The sequence below is a fragment of the Schistocerca gregaria genome, chromosome 7, assembly GCF_023897955.1.
Source record: "Schistocerca gregaria isolate iqSchGreg1 chromosome 7, iqSchGreg1.2, whole genome shotgun sequence".
Taxonomy (NCBI): Eukaryota; Metazoa; Arthropoda; class Insecta; order Orthoptera; family Acrididae; genus Schistocerca; species Schistocerca gregaria.
The window spans coordinates 493,266,400-493,286,619 of NC_064926.1; the positions used below are offsets into that span (position 1 = coordinate 493,266,400).

A 20,220-nucleotide genomic window follows, 5' to 3' on the forward strand; every position below is an offset into this window, starting at 1 on the left:
TGGTCTAGGAATGGTAGAACGATGGGTTCGATGACGGTTTGGATGTACCTTGCATTATTCAGTGTCCCCTCGACGATCACCAGAGGTGTACGGCCAGTGTAGGAGATCGCTCCCCACACCATGATGCCAGGTGTTGGCCCTGTGTGCCTCGGTCGTATGCAGTCCTGATTGTGGCGCTCACCTGCACGGCGCCAAACACGCATACGACCATCATTGGCACCAAGGCAGAAGCGACTCTCATCGCTGAAGACGACACGTCTCCATTCGTCCCTCCATTCACGCCTGTCGCGACACCACTGGAGGCGGGCTGCACGATGTTGGGGCGTGAGGGGAAGACGGCCTAACGGTGTGCGGGACCGTAGCCCAGCTTCATGGAGACGGTTGCGAATGGTCCTCGCCGATACCCCAGGAGCAAAAGTGTCCCTAATTTGCTGGGAAGTGGCGGTGCGGTCCCCTACAGCACTGCATAGGATCCTACGGTCTTGGCGCGCATCCGTGCGTCGCTGCGGTCCGGTCCCAGGTCGACGGGCACGTGCACCTTCCGCCGACCACTGGCGACAACATCGATGTACTGTGGAGACCTCACGCCCCACGTGTTGAGCAATTCGGCGGTACGTACGGTTTACGTCCACGCTGTCGCGGCGTGCTACCAGTGTTAAAGACTGCGATGGAGCTCCGTATGCCACGGCAAACTGGCTGACACCGGCGGCGGCGGTGCACAAATGCTGCGCAGCTAGCGCCATTCGACGGCCAACACCGCGGTTCCTGGTGTGTCCGCTGTGCCGTGCGTGTGATCATTGCTTGTACAGCCCTCTCGCAGTGTCCGGAGCAAGTATGGTGGGTCTGACACACCGGTGTCAATGTGTTCTTTTTTCCATTTCCAGGAGTGTATTTACTCAAGAAAGAGTATCTCAAATAAACGGGAAGTGGTCCTACGATATTCAATTAAAATAGAAGCACAAAATGCCCTTATCCTAAGCAGAAAAATTACGTCGTGAGCGTTACGAGAATGGTAGCAAAATCCCCAAACTAAACAGTCATCAAAGATGCGCAAAAAGTAAATTCTTTTCGTGATCACAGTATAAGAAATATTTATCAGCTCAAAACAGTTCATAGTTCAACACGATGATTCACAAATTAACATAAGCAATACAAAGAGTGTATTGTATTGTATTGTATGGAACTGAGGACGTAGAAACGAAGGAGAAGCTCCGTCCCCGCCATAGCCCTCAGTGGTACGCAACCCCACAACAGGCTACAGCAGTCCACTCACCCCACCGCCGCCCCACACTGAACCCAGGGTTTACTGTGCAGTTCGGCCTCCAGTGCCGCTTCCCCCCACTCCTACCCCCCCCCCCCCCCCCAAGCACGTGTAGCCCCAATGTTTGCGTGGTAGAGTAACTATCGTGTACGTGTACGTGGTTAAATTGTTTGCGCAGCAAATCGCTGAGATAGGAGAACCAGCCGGCATTCGCCGAGGAAGATCGAAAACCACCTTAAAAACCATCCACAGACTGGCAGACACACCGGACCTCGATACTAATCCGCCGGACGGATTCCTGCTGGGGACCGGCAAGCCTTCCTGCCTGGAAAGCAGTGCGTTAGAGTGCATAGCTAACTGGGCAGGCGATACAAAGAGTAGTAAGCCAAACTCTTCTGTCCTCAGTTCCGCAATATAAGCGGAGCACATTCAGATCTCTCGTGAGTTATAGTCCCTCCAAAAGTTAAATTAAATTCTGCAGTTTCAAAGATATTGTTGTGTCTTTGGATTTGCCTCATTTTCCGGAGATCGCAAATGTATTCAGATTTGCGTAAATGTCTGACTGAGTTATTGTCGAATCTGAAGGAGCTGTAGCTTGGCCACTACAAAGAACATGCGAGTAAAAGCCGTCCAAATTCCCAGCTTTGGGATTTTCCCCATATCCGGTCATTCGCTAACGCACGTGGTTCGCCGGGAGCGGCAGTGGTGGCCTCCCGGCCGCGTCGTTGTTTCGGCTCTGGTACCGCACAGCTTCGCAAACAGATTCAGCTCACCTTGCACCAATTCTAGGCGGAACGTTGCAAAGCGCTGCGAACAATTGTGAAACGGTACCTCTAGTGCGGTTCCAGCTTGTCGTGGATGCAGATGGTCGCCGCACTGAGGAACGTTTGTAACCTGGAGCGTAAGCATGGTATGCATTTAGCAAATGTTACCTTCTCATACGGGAATTAAAACGTGTTTCTTTCAATGGTTTATTCGTTATTTATCTTCTACATGTTCTGACAAATACTTCCATAAAGTTCCATTGTCCTACAATTCTCGTTTTTCTTGGAAGCCCCCTAAAGTAGTGGAAGTTTAATTATAGCCACACTGTACTAATGAAATACTCGTATGCCTATGCTTCCCTTTAAGGTATATCAATAATTTACCTCAAAGAAATACTGACTGTATAACTATCAAACGTTTAGAATACAGTACTTCCTGTCATTTTTATTTCCTGGGGCACGACACCTTCTCAAACTCAAGCAATCTCCTATATCAAAAATAGCACTTTCCGAATGTTTGCCCCTCTCTGATAAATTTCTACGGACACCCATAACACTAGTTAGCTTAACAGTCAATTGTTCTGATCCTTCACGTGCAATTAAAAAAAATGTCTCTAAGCACCATGGAACTTAACATCTGAGGTCATAAGTCCCCTATACTTAGAACTACTTAAAACTACCAGAATGAGATTTTCACTCTGCAGCGGAGTGTGCGCTGATATGAAACTTCCTGGCAGATTAAAACTGTGTGCCCGACCGAGACTCGAACTCGGGACCTTTGCCTTTCGCGGGCAAGTGCTCTACCATCTGAGCTACCCAAGCACGACTCACGCCCGGTACTCACAGCAGAGTAGAGCACTTGCCCGCGAAAGGCAAAGGTCCCGAGTTCGAGTCTCGGTCGGGCACACAGTTTTAATCTGCCAGGAAGTTACTAACTAACCTAATAACACCACACACACCCATGCCCGAGGCAGGATTCGAACCTGCAACCGTAGCAGCAGCACGGTTCCGGGCTGAAGCGCCTAGAACCGCTCGGCCACAACGGCCGGCACTGCACTTGCACTATGCCGTATTACAGACCTAAAAAACTGGAAATGACTGAGTTCTGCAGTCATGCAAGGGAGATTATTTACCAACGCTTTTAACTTTTAGACACTGAGGTCACAACCTTCTGGATCGCGGATGATTACTCTCCCGACTACATAGAGTCAACACTTTACAGGGTTCACAATGTGCCGCCTCCATCTGGGAGGGCGCTGGCCCACACCCAAAGCTTGCAATCCCCAACAAGATCCACAAAATTGTTTTGTCGTTGATGCATTTCAGACATTAGCCCCAGAGCTGCAGATCATGTTTTTCCGTCAATCACTTTCTATTTCTGCCAATAGCACTCGTATGAAAGTTCTATTTCCTGTTACAACTTTGTTTTCTAACGAGTGTTATACAGGACCAGGTATCCTGGGAAAGTGGCAGCAGCTCTTACCACAAGCCACTTTAGATAGAATACGAAATGACCATGTCAGAAGCTACAGGCTGATCAAAACCTCCCTCCACCGGATGTCAGCTTTGACATGCCCAATACCAAAGAGGACACCATGGTACTGCTTCAAGATATTATTTACACAGTGCGAAACTGCCATGACGTCTTCAATTACTACCTATGGTGACATGGCAGCTCAGATGTATGATATAAATGTAAATTTCGTGTGACAAGGGCCTCCCGTCAGGTAGACCATTCGCCGGGTAGAAGCCTATCAATTTGACGCCACTTCAGCGACTTGCGCGTCAATGGGGATGAAATGATGATGATTAGGACAACACAACACCCAGTCCTTGAGTGGGTAAAATCTCCGACCCAGCCGGGAATTGAACCGGGGCCCGTAGGACTGACAATCTTTTTTTTTCTTTTTTTTATTTTAAATCTCATTTTGTTCGCTTTTGTTCGTTGTATCTGCTCGGGGCGGACGTCGTGAGACATCCGATGAAGTTCGTTGGTGATCTATTAACTCAGTTTCTTTACTACAGAGGGTACGTAACCCTCTGACCAAACACGCTGAGCTACCGTGCCGGCGAATATTTTTTTTTTTTTTTAGGCAGTGGCGGGAATCGAACCCGGTGGCCACTAAGCAACCGGGGGCAGACAGATGTATATTCACCATAGCATAATACTGCATGCACCACCCTGCACCAGCCAGCAAAGAAACGTGATTCCGATCAAGCCAAATGTCTCCATTAATCCATAGTCCAATCTCAATGAACTTGTGTCCACTCTAATAATGCTATCGCAATTGATGGTGTCATCGAGCCAAGGTTGGAATACGCAGTTGTTTTCAACTCTGGAACCACATACTCAAAGAAGAACGCCGAATGGAGCGCTCTGAAACACTTGTATCTGCACCTGCATTGTACTCTGTCGTCAGCTCTCCCACAGATTGCCGCCTATTCTGCTTTACAGAGCGGCCAAACATGCTGTGTCTGCGTACTCTGATGAGATGTGGACGTCTGACACCTTGTCCCCTACGCGTCGTTTCACCGTCCTAGAAACCAATTACCTTACACGCTCACGATAGAAACCCTCTAGCAGACGACAAGTTTTGCTGTTTCAGAGATACTCTTCCCCAGTCAATGGTCCACAGCAAGTTGCTCTTTGCCGAAGTCACATCAGTGAATTCCTCCATTTGTGGCCCATGACATGACGTATTCCGTATTCGTTTTTACCTAGATTTCACCCTTTCCTTGCCGACCGGAGTGGCCGTGCGGTTCTAGGCGCTACAGACTAGAGCCGAGCGACCGCTCCTGTCGCAGGTTCGAATCCTGCCTGCATTGATGCGTGTGATGTCCTTAGCTTAGTTAGGTTTAATTAGTTCTAAGTTCTAGGCGACTGATGACCTCAGAAGTCGCATAGTGCTCAGAGCCATTTGAACCATCACCCTTTCCTTGCCATGCCAAGTGCTCCCAGTCTCACTAGGCAGCACTCAGTCCCTCCGTGGGCGGTGGTTATCATGTTTCGGCTCATCAGTGGATCCTCTCATTTCTTCTTATAGTCCCTATTGGCGATTACCCTGGTCAGTATTCGAGCCCCTTTTCCACATTTTCTCACTGTCTACGTTGAATGAGTGGTCTACAGCCAGCAGTACATGCTTTGGTGCGGGAATACCCTATACAGCCTTAACGATGACGAGTCGACTTATCGACAGGTGTTCGAGCCGCTGGGCGTGCCGGACACGGTCGAGTTCCTCTCGCAATCGGGGTGCCCCGAGGACGCCATGGAGGAGGCTCACCGGCGCCTCTTCAAGGTCGACCTAGAGACGGTGTCGCTGGCGGAGGTTGTCGCACGGGCCAAGGAGCTGCACGTGCCCATCGTCTTCGAGTAAGTATGCGTTGTTTTATCCAGTGACGTGTTTGGCTACGTGGTGTGTGGTATCAACGAAGACGCACGGGCGGCTTCTACATCTACATCTACATCTACATCCATACTCCGCAAGCCACCTGACGGTGTGTGGCGGAGGGTACCCTGAGTACCTCTATCGGTTCTCCCTTCTATTCCAGTCTCGTATTGTACGTGGAAAGAAGGATTGTCGGTATGCTTCTGTGTGGGCTCTAATCTCTCTGATTTTATCCTCATGGTCTCTTCGCGAGATATACGTAGGAGGGAGCAATATACTGCTTGACTCTTCGGTGAAGGTATGTTCTCGAAACCTTAACAAAAGCCCGTACCGAGCTACTGAGCGTCTCTCCTGCAGAGTCTTCCACTGGAGTTTATCCATCATCTCCGTAACGCTTTCGCAATTACTAAATGATCCTGTAACGAAGCGCGCTGCTCTCCGTTGGATCTTCTCTATCTCTTCTATCAACCCTACCTGGTGCGGATCCCACACTGCTGAGCAGTATTCAAGCATTGGGCGAACAAGCGTACTGTAACCTACTTCCTTTGTTGTCGGATTGCATTTCCTTAGGATTCTTCCAATGAATCTCAGTCTGGCATCTGCTTTACCGACGATCAACTTTATATGATCATTCCATTTTAAATCACTCTTAATGAGTACTCCCAGATAATTTATGGAATTAACTTCTTCCAGTTGCTGACCTGCTATTTTGTAGCTAAATGATAAGGGACCTATCTTTCTATGTATTCGCATCACATTACACTTGTCTACATTGAGATTCAATTGCCATTCCGTGCACCATGCGTCAATTCGCTGCAGATCCTCCTGCTTACGACGATAGAGGAGAGAGCCATGTGGTTAGATGTTGAACACCATAGGCGACACCATTTTAGAGTTTTTTATATTTTGACGACTATGTGGAGATGCACCTTGGAAGACACGGCTGCAACAAGGGAAGTAGCCACGATGTTTTAATGTTATTATCAATTTTATTGTGCTGGTGCATGTTCCATTTTAGCGAGTTTTAACAGGTTCTTTTACTTTTTATTATTCTGATGATGGAAGCCTGACTTCCGAAACGCGTCAATCTTAGTGTTTTACACTACGAACAAGAGGTTGAGCCGATACGTTTTTTAACATTGAAGTATGTGTGGTTTTGCAATTAAAATAGTTCTGCTGACCTTCTACATTGAAAATAACTTAATAAAATCAAGGACGAATGCGTCGCTGAGGTAGAAAAAGACCTGCTAGATATGGGTATAACACAAAAGGATATCCTTAAAAATACTCCACAGAAAGAAGAATTTCCAAGATCATTTTGCTTTCCAAGAAAAGCTACAACCAAAACTAGCAAAATGTGGACTGACAAGGGCGCTATCGACAGGAGATCTCAAAGTGATACCGTATTTCTAGATTTCCAGAAGGCTTAGACATCGTTGTCAGTCTATAGCTAAGTAGTCAGTATAGTTTCACAAGCTGCGACATCGTCGCGAAAAAAACAGTGAGCAGTATATGTAGTAAGTTTCCTTTAATTTACAACTATGGTCAAAAACTTTTTGTTAACAGATTACGGGTTTCGGTCTTTAATGACCATCATCAGATCTGTTTCATAAAAACAAAGTCCTAATGTACTGCAGCCATAGTGGCATCGTCAAATGCTAAATGCGGATTCTGTGACCATAGACGTAAATTAAAGGAAACTTGTTAGTCACTATAGATTACTGCCAGGCAGACGACCCACGCTCGATTCCCGGTAGAGCGAAGGATTTTGCATTGGTAGGAGGACTCGTAGGAGGTGTATTGAGCCTTGCGACGCCAGCTGACGAGCTACATGGCTGAGAAGCAGCGGCCATCCGGTCTGGAAAGTCGGGAAAATGACCGGGAAAGCGGTGTGCTGACCATATGCTTCTGCATACTGCATCCGTAAGGCAGACAAGATACGGCATACCTTAGGATCTTGGTCCCTCATGGCCTGTACAAGGATCTCGTTTTTTTTCCGTTCCTCACAAGTGGCTTCTAACCCAACTCCGTGTTTGTGGAGTATCGTTTTGGTTATGCGACTGGATTTGTGAGTTCCTGTAAGAAACGTAATGTTGACCTCGGTAGCACAGAAGAAGACACGAAGTTATTTCTTCTTTTATTTGCTTTGCTCCCACACAAAAGTCAAAATGCATATTAAAGACCTTTTCTGGATTGAAAAATGCGATGTCAGGGTGGTCACAGAAAACTGCAGTGCTAGACTTTGAAATCACTATTATGAAAACTATGAAAACAGTGTTATCTTATGCATTTCTTTCCGGTAGCAATTTTCACTTCAATCAATGCCTCTGGAAGAAAAATACGTTCGTTACAGGATCATTTAGTAATCGCGAAAGCGTTACGGAAATAAACTCCAGTGGAAGACTCTGCAGGAGAGACGCTCAGTAGCTCGGTACGGGCTTTTGTTAAAGTTTCGAGAACATACCTTCACCGAAGAGTCAAGCAGTATATTGTTCCCTCCTACGTATATCTCGCGAAGAGACCGTGAGGATAAAATCAGAGAGATTACAGCCCACACAGAAGCATACCGACAATCCTTCTTTCCACGAACAATACGAGACTGGAATAGAAGGGAGGACCGATAGAGGTACTCAAGGTACCCTCAGCCACACACCGTCAGGTGGCTTGCGGAGTATGTATGTAGATGTATATGTAGATCTGAGATCAACGGAGGAATATGGGGATAGAGAAGAAGTTCGATTGTTTTGACACTTCCTCCAAACAGTGTGATGAATGACAGGATGTCATCTAGTGAAACTGAAGTGATATCTGCGGAGACCAAGTTGTGTTATAGGCCTTGTGCTGTACGTAATCCACATAAGCAACGTACTAGATAATCTGAAGAGCCATCTTGGGTTGTTATCAGATGATAACATCGTTTACTATATAGTATACTATATAAAAAAGCAAAGAGAAATGCAAAATGATCTACACAAGATGTTTACATCACACGAGAAATGGAAATGTAATAAATGTGAAATCATCCACATGAGTACTAAATAAATTCTATTAAATTTCGGTTACACGATAAATCACACACATTTAATATTCAACTAGAAACCTAGGAATTCCAATCACGAACAATACTGTAGATCATCCTCAATCTGTATTTTTCTTTTATATACTCTAAGGCAAAAAAAGTCGCAACACAGCATAACTATGCAAAGAGGACCCAAACTGATATTCAAACAGATATCTTCGGAAAATACAAAACTGTAAACTATGGTGGGCGATGGAAGAATGTGTGAAGATGCAGCGTAGTTTCACCGCTCAGTTGGCAAGGGTGGTAAACATGGGACATGACGATACCAGGCGTCATTCCATGTACCCTGTTGGACAGAGACTACACTTCGTCACCAGGAGCTTGAACAATATACGCAGAGGTAAGGACGCTGGACGTCATGATACCAGTTCGATTTTACACAGAGTACGCGAAGGAACTTGCCACCCTTCTTGCAGCGGTGTACCGTAGGTGTCTAGAAGAGTGTAGCGTTCCAAAAGATTGGAAGACGGCACAGGTCATCCTCGTTTTCAAGAAGGGACGTCTAACAGATGTGCACAACTATAGACCTATATCTCTAACGTCGATCAGTTGTAGAATTTTGGAACACGTATTATGTTCGAGTATAATGACTTTTCGGGAGACTAGAAATCTACTCTGTAGGAATCAACATGGGTTTCGAAAAAGACGATCGTCTGAAACCCAACTCGCGCTATTCGTCCACGAGACTCAGAGGGCCATAGACACGGGTTCCACAGTCGTTTAATGAACAAAGTAAGAGCATATGGGCTGTCAGACCAATTGTGTGGTTTGATTGAAGAGTTCCTAGATAACAAAACGCAGCATGTCATTCTCAATGGATAGAAGTCATCAGAAGTAACAGGAATTTCTGGTGTGCCGCAAAGGAGTGTCGTAGGACTGTTGCCATTCACAATATATATAAATGACCTTGTGGATAACATCGGAAGTTCACTGAGGATTTTTGCGGATGATGCTGTAGTATATCGAGAGGTTGTAACAATGGAAAATTGTACTGAAATGCATGAGGATCTGCAACGAATTGAGGCATGGTGCAGGGAATGGCATTTGAATCTTAATGTAGACAAGTGTAATGTACTGCGAATACATAGAAAGAAAGATCGTTTATCATTTAGCTACAATATAGCAGGTCAGAAACTGGAAGCAGTTAATTCCATAAATTACCTGGGAGTAGCCATTAGGAGTGATTTAAAATTGAACGACCATATAAAATTAATCATCGGTAAAGCAGGTGCCATACTTCCTAAGGAAGTGCAACCCGAAAACAAAGGAAGTAGGTTACAGTACACTTGTTCGCCGACTGCTTGAATACTGCTTAGCAGTGTAGGATCCGTACCAGGTAGGGTTGATAGAAGAGATAGAGAAGATCCAACGGAGAGCAGCGCGCTTCGTTACAGAATCATTTAGTAATCGCGAAAGCGTTACGAAGATGATAGATAAACTCCAGTGGAAGCCTCTGCAAGACAGACGCTCAGTAGCTCGGTTCGGGCTTTTATTGAAGTTTTGAGAACATGCCTTCACCGAGAAGTCAAGCAGTATATTGCTTCCTCCTATGTATATCTAAAATCAGAGAGATTAGAGTCTACACAGAGGCATACCGACAATCCTTCTTTCCACGAATAATACGAGACTGGAATAGAAGGGAGAACCGATAGAGGTACTCAAAGTACCCTCCGCTACACACCGTCAGGTGGCTTGCGGAGTATGGATGTAGATGTCAGCATGTGAGAGAGGACGTGTAGTTGGGTCCAAAGAAACCGGTTGGAGTAATCGACCACAGTCGAACACAGCTTCAACTAGGAAGCGGCGGACCAGACAGACGACAAAACTTGAGAACCGAGGAATCGTCCAAGAAACACTCAGAGCCCCGAATTCATCATTATCAGCGATCCGACTTGCAACTGGTGCTTCAGTGACCACAATGGCTCACAGAAAGAGGCTGAACTCCCAGCGCCGCTTGCGACGACTACCATTGACCTCTGTACACCAACAAGCTCGTTTGCTGTGGTGTCTGGCACATTTGACTTGGAATCTAACTGACTGGAGTATAAATGTCTCCAGTGAAGAATCCTACTTGGAACTGAGCCCCAGTGACCAGCGAAGATGTGTTTGGAGACGCCCCAGACACCAGTGGGATACCAACTCGACTGTCAACCGCCATACGTCCCGACGACTAAGAGGCATGGTATGGGGTGCTATTTCTTTTCTTAGCAGGACCCGTTTGGCTGTCATTTGCGGTACTCTTACAAGACAGCGGTATATCGACGACATTTTACACCCTGTTTTGTTGACCTTCATGGTAAGCCATCCTTGGCTTACAGTTCACCAAGATAATGCACGCCCGCATATGGCGAGAGATTCTGCTACTTGCCTTCGTGGTTGTAGAACCCTATTGGCCAGCAAATTCGCCGTATCTCTCCTCCATTGAGAACGTCTGGAGTGTTATAGGCAGGACTCTCCAATCAGCTCGGTATTTTGACGAGCTAAAGTGCCAGCTGGACAAACTTTGTCATAATATTCCCCAAGAGGATATCCAACAACTATACCAAGCCGAATAACTGCTTCCGTATGGGCCAGAGGTGGTCAAGATGTTGCTGACTCCTCAATTTGTGTAGCTCCTCCTGTTGAAAAAATCATCCCATTTTCTAAAATAGTGACCATTTGTTTGTGTGTGCCCGTACATCACGTCTACCCTTTCCGCCTCATTTGTTTATTCTCTTTATTTTTATTTCATTTTCTTTTTGTCTTACGCTGTATTTAGGAGCAACATCCATAGAACCGTCACCCATTAAAAGAAATGTCACGTTGCGATGAGATCTTTTCACGAATTTTCAATCATCAACTTGCTTTTCCGAATGCCAAAAATTTTTGTTGCCTCCCACATACGTATGGAGAAATGGCCATCGTAATAAAATAAGAGAAATCAATGCTCTCACGAAAAGATTTATGTCTTCTTATTTCTCATGTCCTATTCCAGAATGAAACTATTGATACATACATGGTGAGAATGAGGTCCTTCCCTAATTACAGAAATTAATCCGTAAGGCTCTATGATACATACAGCAATGCGGCTTGTTGCAAATATCAGAAGGCCTTTTGTGGATACGTTTCCCCGTGTGTTCTGCTTGTTGTCCTTAGAATGTCTAAGCAAAGCTTAATTTCTCTCCATGTCTTTGACAATATCTCTTCCGTCATTGACTCACAGCATCGTGCTGTAAGAGTTTGCACATCAGGAACTGGAGAACTGAATACTTTATCCTTAACGCAACACCGCAAAGAAAGTCAGGAGAAGTTACGTCTGCTGAACGTAGTGGCTTTGATGTTGGATGGTCCGCAAAAGTTTCATCAACTGAGGAACAAATAATCCCCAGTGTGGCGGTGTACCATCTTGCTGATACACCACCCACGGTTGAAATTCTTCACCTACAGGCATCCTTGAAGGTCATACACGTTTTCTGACACCATATGCCCATCTCTGTCCACATCCAAAGTCTCAAACCGCTGTGAAGCACATAGAAGAGGGTGCTTTCCACTGTCTCAAACCGCTGTGAAGCGCATAGAAGAGGGTGCTTTCTACTTTACCACGTATTAGGTTTTCTTCCTGTTCCATTCGGGTATTTAAGGAGGTGAGAATAACATGCCTCAAATCTTATCTTCGCGGTCATTACTGGACCGTTACGTATGAGGCAGTGGTGCATTCCTAGCTTTCTCACTCAGTACTGGTAGTTGAAACTCTGTGAACAGGTACTCGTAGGACTGTTGGCGTCTATGATCGACTTTCTGCCAGTTAACTTTCTTCAGAATTTCCGTGATTCTCTCCCGTGTGGCAAACAACCGATCGCCATTAGTTAACTCCGTGCTCGACCTACTTCTCTCACACTAGAACAATATTCTAGGATGTGCCACCCAAGTGCTTTGTAACCAATCTCTTTTGAAGACTAAGTGCATTTTCGCAGTATTCTACCAATTATTCCAATTTCTCACCTGCTTTATTTACGATTAAGCTTATGTGATTGCTCACTTTCACGTACCCACAAATTGTTACACTGAGGCATTTGTATATTTTATTCCAGTTACGACTCACTGACACTGTTGTCAGGATACTGTGTTTTTGCGTTTTGTGAAGCACTCGCTTCTTCACCTGAGAACATTTAGATCAAGCTGCTGATCAATACACCACTTTGATATCTTATCAAAACCTGCCAGAATACTTGCGTATCTTTTTTATATAGTCCTTTCTTACAAACAACTGCATCATCTGCTGAAGTCTGGAGATAACTTCAATACATATTCTGTCAGATCATTAGCGTGCAAGATGAACAACAATGGTCCCTACACATTTTCCTGGAGCAGGTCTAAAGTTATTTCTTTACCCATGGGGTATGCTCCATCCAAGATAAAATGCTGCGTGCCCCAAGCGAAGAAATCCTCCAATCTCGTTAGACACCCCAGAAAGTGAACGTCAAATATACCAGTGGATCGCCGTCTCATTCTTCCATCTCGTGGAAATCACCTCCATTACACTTTCGTTACACTCATGATTACATCTTTCACTACAGTTCATTGAATTTCTTTGTCTTCCTGTCTCCGCTGCTAATTTAAAACATACGTCTTCCTGCTGCACGCTGAGCAACCTTCCCGATCTGAATGCTTTTCACATTAAAAGATTCACGTATCATTATCATAAATCATACTGATGATCGAAACGATAGTGACCACCTGCTTAATATTGTGCTGGTCCACTTTTGGAACGCAGTACAACAGCGATCCTGCGTGGATTCGAACAAGTCTTTGGAAGGTTTCGCTAGGTATGTGGCACTAGGTGTCTACCCTTTGGTCAGACAATTGCCATAAATTACAGTCCAGCAGATTGTGGCACGGATCTGGCGCCCGATTACATGTTTCTTATCGGACCAGATGAAATTGGTGCCAAGGCACCAAGGTCGGTTCACAATCATGCTCATCAAACTACTGTAGCACGGCTATGGATGGGCGACATGGACAGTTATCGTGCTGGAAGATGTCGTCATTGTCAGAGAAGAAATCACGCACGAACAGAAGCAAGTAGTTCGCAATAATGTTCATGTACTCCACAGCTGTCATTATGCCTTCGATTACTTCCAGTGGTCACATGGATGCAAAGGTGAGTATCGCCCATGGCATAGATAGAGTCATTACTTATTTCTGGTTTGGAGTAATTTGGAAGAAGCTGCCAAGTGAAGTATAGGAGTAGCAACCACTGGTCAGTAGGTGCACAGTGGTGACATGTGGCACCATGCAGCAGTAATTGCCAGAGTAAAGAAGGCAGTATCACCACACCAGGGAAAGACTCGTGTAATGAGCTACGTGACGAGGTGTGGGGTTTTAGTGTAACATGTGAATCCCAGAGCCGTTACTGTAGATTTCGAGTCAGTTTCGTTTCAGTCCATGACTCCAGGTCCATCCCAGACAATAAAAGGACTGGCCACCACCAGCTGCAGCCATGGATTCGAGACCGGCCAGCCACTGCTAGGACTGAACTTCCTTGCGAGACTTACTGACGCAGCACTGCTGTCGTGCCATCTGCGCCTGCCATCATCGGACTCCTGCCAGAGGGCAGTGGGTCATGTCTCATGCACAGCAGTCTTCCTTCGCCTAAGCAGTGGGCGTCGTGGGGCCAGAGTGGCCTAAGTGTGGGCGTCCACCACTGCAGAACCAAATCGCAGCACAACACGGGGCGTCGCTGACGTCAAGGCCGTGGCCCACTGGTAGGACATTGACCGTCACTCTGCCCGACGTCTTCATCAAGGGATGCTAACACTGCCCATTCTCGGCATGGTGTAAGCCGACGCTTACGAATCTTCTCCGGTCTGGGTCGCAAGAGTGGAGCGAGTCTGCCACACATTGCTAATGACGTAATGTCTATCTGAAGCTAATAAAGTATAGTTTCTCGGTTATCAGTGCATCTACTGGGCCGCACCAGACAACAACCACACCACTCAACCTACCGAATACTGCAGGCACTTATAATCCTGCACCCATTTCCCTGCGTCCGTGGCGCGGCGCATGTCTCGAGCAGCCATTCTCCTGGATGACCGCGTATCCAGGCACGACCATCGATCTGGTGTAACAACAAATGTAATTTATTCGACCAGGCGACACATTGTTCCAAGTCTTCTTCCCCATTGCAGTTGTAACTGACTGTGTGATTAGGTCAACAAGGAAACACACGTTCAACAATCTGTGGTGAACAGTGAGCTGCGAAACGCTAGTGTCTCCACGAGCATTGTGCTAGCCGGCCGTTGTGGCCGAGCGGTTCTAGGAGCTTCAGTCCGCAACCGCGCAACTGGCACGGTCGCAGGTTCGAATCCTGCCTCGGTAATGTGTATGATGTCCTTAGGTTAGTTAGGTTTAAGTAGTTCTAAGTTCTAGGGGACTGATGACGTCAGATGCTTAGTCCCATAATGCTCAGAACCATTTGAGCATTGCGTTCTGTCGCCACAAATCGTTCAAATGGCTCTGAGCACTATACGACTTAACTTCTGAGGTCATCAGTCGCTTAAAACTTAGAACTAATTAAACCTAACTAACCTAAGGACATCACACACATCCATGCCCGAGACAGGATTCGAACTTGGGACCGTAGCGGTCGATCGGCTCCAGACTGTAGCGCCTAGAACCGCTCAACCACTCCGGCCGGCTCTGTCGCCACAGATCGCCTTTACAGACCTGGCGAGCCTCCGACCTCCACGTACTGTGATGAGGTGTGGATGCTCACCTTGTCACCTAATCGTAGCTTCACCGTCCTTCAATCACTTTCCATGGATGCTCAAGGCAGTAGCATACTGACAGCCAACCATCTTCACCGCTTTCCAGATACTTTTTCCCGGTCACCAAGCCGTAACAATCCACTCTTTGCCAAATTCGATTTTGTCATTAGATTTCCCCCTTGAAGCCTGTATTGTCTTTAGAATGGTTCCCCATTCGTCTCTGTGTCTCTTGTATTCTTTTTTTTCCCGAGTCAGATGCCCGCAACGCCATAAGGCGGCATTTATTCTCACGGTGAGCAATGGCCATAGTGACTTAGATCAATGCAAACTTTCAGTACATACGCACTCAGCAGGCCACCGTAGGGCGCATGCCACAATACCTTGCACCATTACTAGTAATTTACTTTCCTGTTCCACTCGCAAATAGAGCGAGGGAAAAACGACTCTGTGCCTCCGTATGAGCCCTAATTTCTCGTATCTTATCTTCGTGGTCCTTACGCGACATGAATGTTGGCGGCTGTAGAATCGTCCTACAGTCAGCTTCAAATGCCGGTTCTCTAAATTTTCTTAATAGCGTTCCGCGAAAAGAACTTCACAATCCCTGCAGGGACTCGCATTTGAGTTCCTGATGAAGGTCCGTAACACTTGCGAGTCTTTCGAACCCGCCGGTATCAAACCTAGCAGCCTACCTCTGAATTGCTTTGATATCTTCCTCTGATCCAACATGGTACGGATCCCACACACTAACGGTACTCAAGACTAGGTCGCACTAGTGCCCTACTGCGGTATCCTTTACAGATGAACCACACTTTCGTAAAATTCTCCCAATAAACCGGAGTCTACCATTCGCCTTCCCTACCACGTTCCGCACATCGTCGTCCCACTTCATATTGCTATGCAGCGTTACACCCAGATATTTAAACGGTGTGTCTGTGTCAAGTAGGACACTACTAATGCTGTCCCAACATTACAGATTTGTTTTCTCTTACTCACCTTCATTAATTGCCATTTTTCTACATTTAAAGCTAGCTGCCATTCATCACATCAACTAGAAATTTTGTCTGAGTCATCTTGTGTATCCTCCCTCAGTGACTCAAGTTCGACACCTTGCGGTACACCACAGCGTCATCAGCAAACAACTGCAGATTTCTGCGCACCCTGTCCGCCAGATCATTTATACACATACAGAATAATAGCGATCCTATCACACTACCCTGGGGCACTCCTGACGATATCCTTGTCTCTGATGAACACTCGCAGTCTAGGACAACATACCGGGTCCTGTAAATTAAAAAGCAGTCACCAAAATGGATGGGACACGATCGATGTACACATATTATTGCTTTCTTCCCTTAGTTTAATGATCTAAAGACGAAACCTGAAGCTACTAACACTTGTTTTGCTGATATGGAACCGCGTTGCCTCACTCCTTCACTCGTCTTTCAGCTTTAAATTCCCAGTTATCCTGACGACATCTAATGGAAAGCTATAAAACTGACGTATATTTAGTACATGTGTAACAATTTATGAATAAAAGATTATACTGTTAAGATGATGAGCATTCTTCCTGAAACGCCTTTTAAAACTCTTCAGTACAATTGCTAATGTTCTCTCTTGACACAGCTGAAACTTTTTCATCAAAGAAATTACAAATGCAACCATGAAACAGTAAGACAGGCACATAGATCTCCCTGGGATACATTTATAAGCACAGTTGAACATGATTATGTATATACATATATAGGACTAGAATTTTTTTCGTGTTCCGCGCCAGATCTTTAGCCGAGATATGACGGTGGTAGCAGTTGTATGCTTCGCGCATAGATCTTTTCTACTAATGTTTGCCTGTCGTCATTAGCGCGTCCTCTTTTGAACCGAGAGTGCAACAGCCTTTGCTTCCTCAGAATTTTCCGAATTTTGTTATTGACGGTGGGTCTCTTCCGTCCTCAATCCACTTACTAGGCACACACTTGTCTAGTTAGTTACAATCTGTTTAAACTTTGACCATAATTCCTCTATGGGCATCATTCTGGCAGTAAATGATTCTAATAATTTCAGCTACACTTCAATACAAGGCCACGATCAAGCATAACCAAGTGTACGTTCGTTTAATAAGCCAGTCAGTGAGCTTCCAACTCTCGCCTGATACAGATCTACAGAGCGGCAAGTTACGATTTTATCTTTTCCTATATTTTATATTCATTAAATTTCGTGCGTATTTTTCTGTTTAAGAGGTTTAATCTCGAGATTTTACAAGGATAAATTCATTCAGTCTGTGGCGCAGCAGTTGCTCATTTGTTTTGTTTTAGAGATAAGTGCCCATGCGTTTAATAAGCCAGTCAGTCAGGCCTCATCTCTCTGCTGATACACATCTACAGGGCAGCAAATTAAGTGTTTATCTTTTCTGTCTTTTACCTTGTAATACATTCATTATATCTTGTGCGTGTTGTTCTGTTTAAAAGGTTTAATCTCACGTTTTTGTAAGTGTAAATTCAATGAGTCTGGGGCGCACTAGTTGCTCACTTAACAACCAGCTTCACAGTTCAATATTCCACCATGAAAAAATGTTTAATAAAGGTTTGCTGTGCAAACTTCTTACCTGCCGTGTATCGCCTAAGGATAGTCTATAGATGCAGCAAGGTTTAGGAGAAGAAAGAAGTATGAAGAGTAGTGTTTAATTTTCGCTCAATGACTAGATCGTTAAAGGCAGAAACGTTGGAGAGATGGTAAAGCAAATGTTGATAGCCGCGGTCTGACGTAAATCTTCATAGTATGTTCGGAATAGCTACGAACACCAAATTAAGCCCGATAAGTGTGTCACAACTGTAGGTGAGTGTCTGATAGGTCCGTACGTCCATCCAACATACCTCATACATGAGACACACATTTTAAAAAGTTTTGCCTCACCTCAGTTCCGAGAGTTCCGGAATCTGTACATAAAACTGGAATAGAGATCAACATAAACATCATTTCCGCCCTTTTCATTGCTCATGAAAACCACACATTGCATGTTGCACCACCATACAGCAAGACCTTCAGAGGTAGTGGTCCAGATTGCTGTACACACCCGTACCTCTAATACCCAGTATAACGTCCTCTTGCATTGGTGCATGCCTGTATTCGGCGTGGCATACTATCCATAAGTTCATCAAGGCACTGTTGGTCCAGATCGTCCCACTCCTCAACTGTGATTCGGCGTGGATCCCTCAGAATGGTTGGTGGGTCACGTCGTCCATAAACAGCGCTTTTCAATCTATCCCAGGCATGTTCTATAGGGTTCATATCTGGAGAACATGCTGGCCACTCTAGTCGAGCGATGTCGTTATCCTGAAGGAAGCGAATTGTCGTCCATGAAGACGAATGCCTCGCCAATTTGCTGCCGATATGGTTGCACCATCAGTCAAAGGATGGCATTCACGTATCGTACAGCCGTTATGGCGCCTTCCCTGACCAGCAGCGGTGTACGTCGACCCTACATAATGCCACCCCAAAATAGGAGGGAACCACAACCTTGCTGCACTCGCTGGACAGTCTGTCTAAGGCATATGCGACACTCATCGGTGCAGGGAACGTGATGCCAATCCTGAGCGGTCCATTCGGCATGTTGTTGGGCCCATCTGTGCCGCGCTGCATGGTGTCATGGTTGCAAAGATGGACCTCACCATGGACTTCGGTAATGAAGTTGCGCATCATACAGCCTACTGTGCACAGTTTGAGTCGTAACACGACGTCCTGTGGCTGCACGAAAAGCACATGGTGGCGTTGCTGTCAGGGTTCCTCCGAGCCATAATCCATAGGTAGCGGTCATCCACTGCAGTAGTAGACCTTAGGTGGCCGGAGCGAGGCATGTCATCGACAGTTTCTGTCTCTCTGTATCTCCTCCACCTCCAAACAACATTGCTTTGGTTCACTCCGAGACTCCTGGACACTTCCCTTGCTGAGTGCCCTCCCTGGCACAAAATAACAATGCGGATGCGATAGAACCGCGGCACTGACCGTCTAGACATGGTTGAGCTACAGACATCGCAAGCCGTGTACCTCCTTCCTGGTGGAATGACTGGAACTGATCAGCTGTCGGACCCCCTCCTTCTAATAGGCGCTGCTCATGCAAGGTTGTTTACATCTTTGGGCGGGTTTAGTGACAACCCTGAACAGTCAAAGGGATTGTGTCTGTGATACAATATCCACAGTCAACGTCTATCGTCAGGGGTTCTGGGAACCGGGGTGACGCAAAACTTTTTTGATACGTGTACTTATGGAGTACTCTTCCAGACGTTCCGTAGAAAGTGCCCTCTTTAGGAGAAGAAGCGTGTGACTTATTGGTAAAGCGGCTACTAGATGCAAGCTCTAGTCATACTAACAGAGATGGGGTGAAGTATAATGTGGCGGACAGCCACAGAGAAAGGTTTGCTACTATAGCTCGTACTTTCGCCCTTTTGGATTTTTATCCCTGGAGACACCGGGGAATCAGTTTATGTGCCAGAATTTCAAATGTTCGAGCAGAGACACTTTCCATACTGTCGTGGTGACATACCTTTGGACAAAATTTAGAAGAATTTTAAATGTTACGACTGTACATCATAAGGCGAGTTCATGCATGTATAAAAGCAACAGGAGATTTTGACTGTTTCGTATATAAGGGCTGCTCAAAAAGTTTCGTTTGAGGGCGTTGCTGGAGCGTATATGCAACGTTGCGCGACTCCGGTGCGGGTGTATAAACACCGACATGTACACAGGGGATTAGTGTACCATTCGTGTCTTTCCGCGGTGTGTGTGGTAAATTCGGAAACGTAAACTATGGCGATGTTATCACCAAATGCTTGCAAACAGTACTGTTATTCTTTTCTTGGCTACCGGAGGACAAACACCGGCAGACATCCAGCGGAGAATGAAGAATGTGTATGGAGATGGATGTCTGTCAATAACCACCACTGTGGAATGGTGCACCAAGTTCATGATAACGTACACAGGAAAAACTTAG

The 20,220-nt window shown here is 45.8% G+C and overlaps 1 protein-coding gene across 2 annotated transcripts in view; it reads left to right on the top strand.

Moving 5' to 3' along the window:
• Positions 1-20,220, top strand: part of LOC126281720 (galactoside alpha-(1,2)-fucosyltransferase 2-like) — an 88,352-nt gene that overhangs the window by 34,589 nt on the left and 33,543 nt on the right. For both annotated transcript variants that reach the window (XM_049980895.1, XM_049980896.1), the window contains exon 3: positions 5,223-5,395. In XM_049980895.1, coding sequence (XP_049836852.1) covers positions 5,223-5,395 — 173 coding nt within the window. The remainder of the gene's footprint in view (positions 1-5,222; positions 5,396-20,220) is intronic.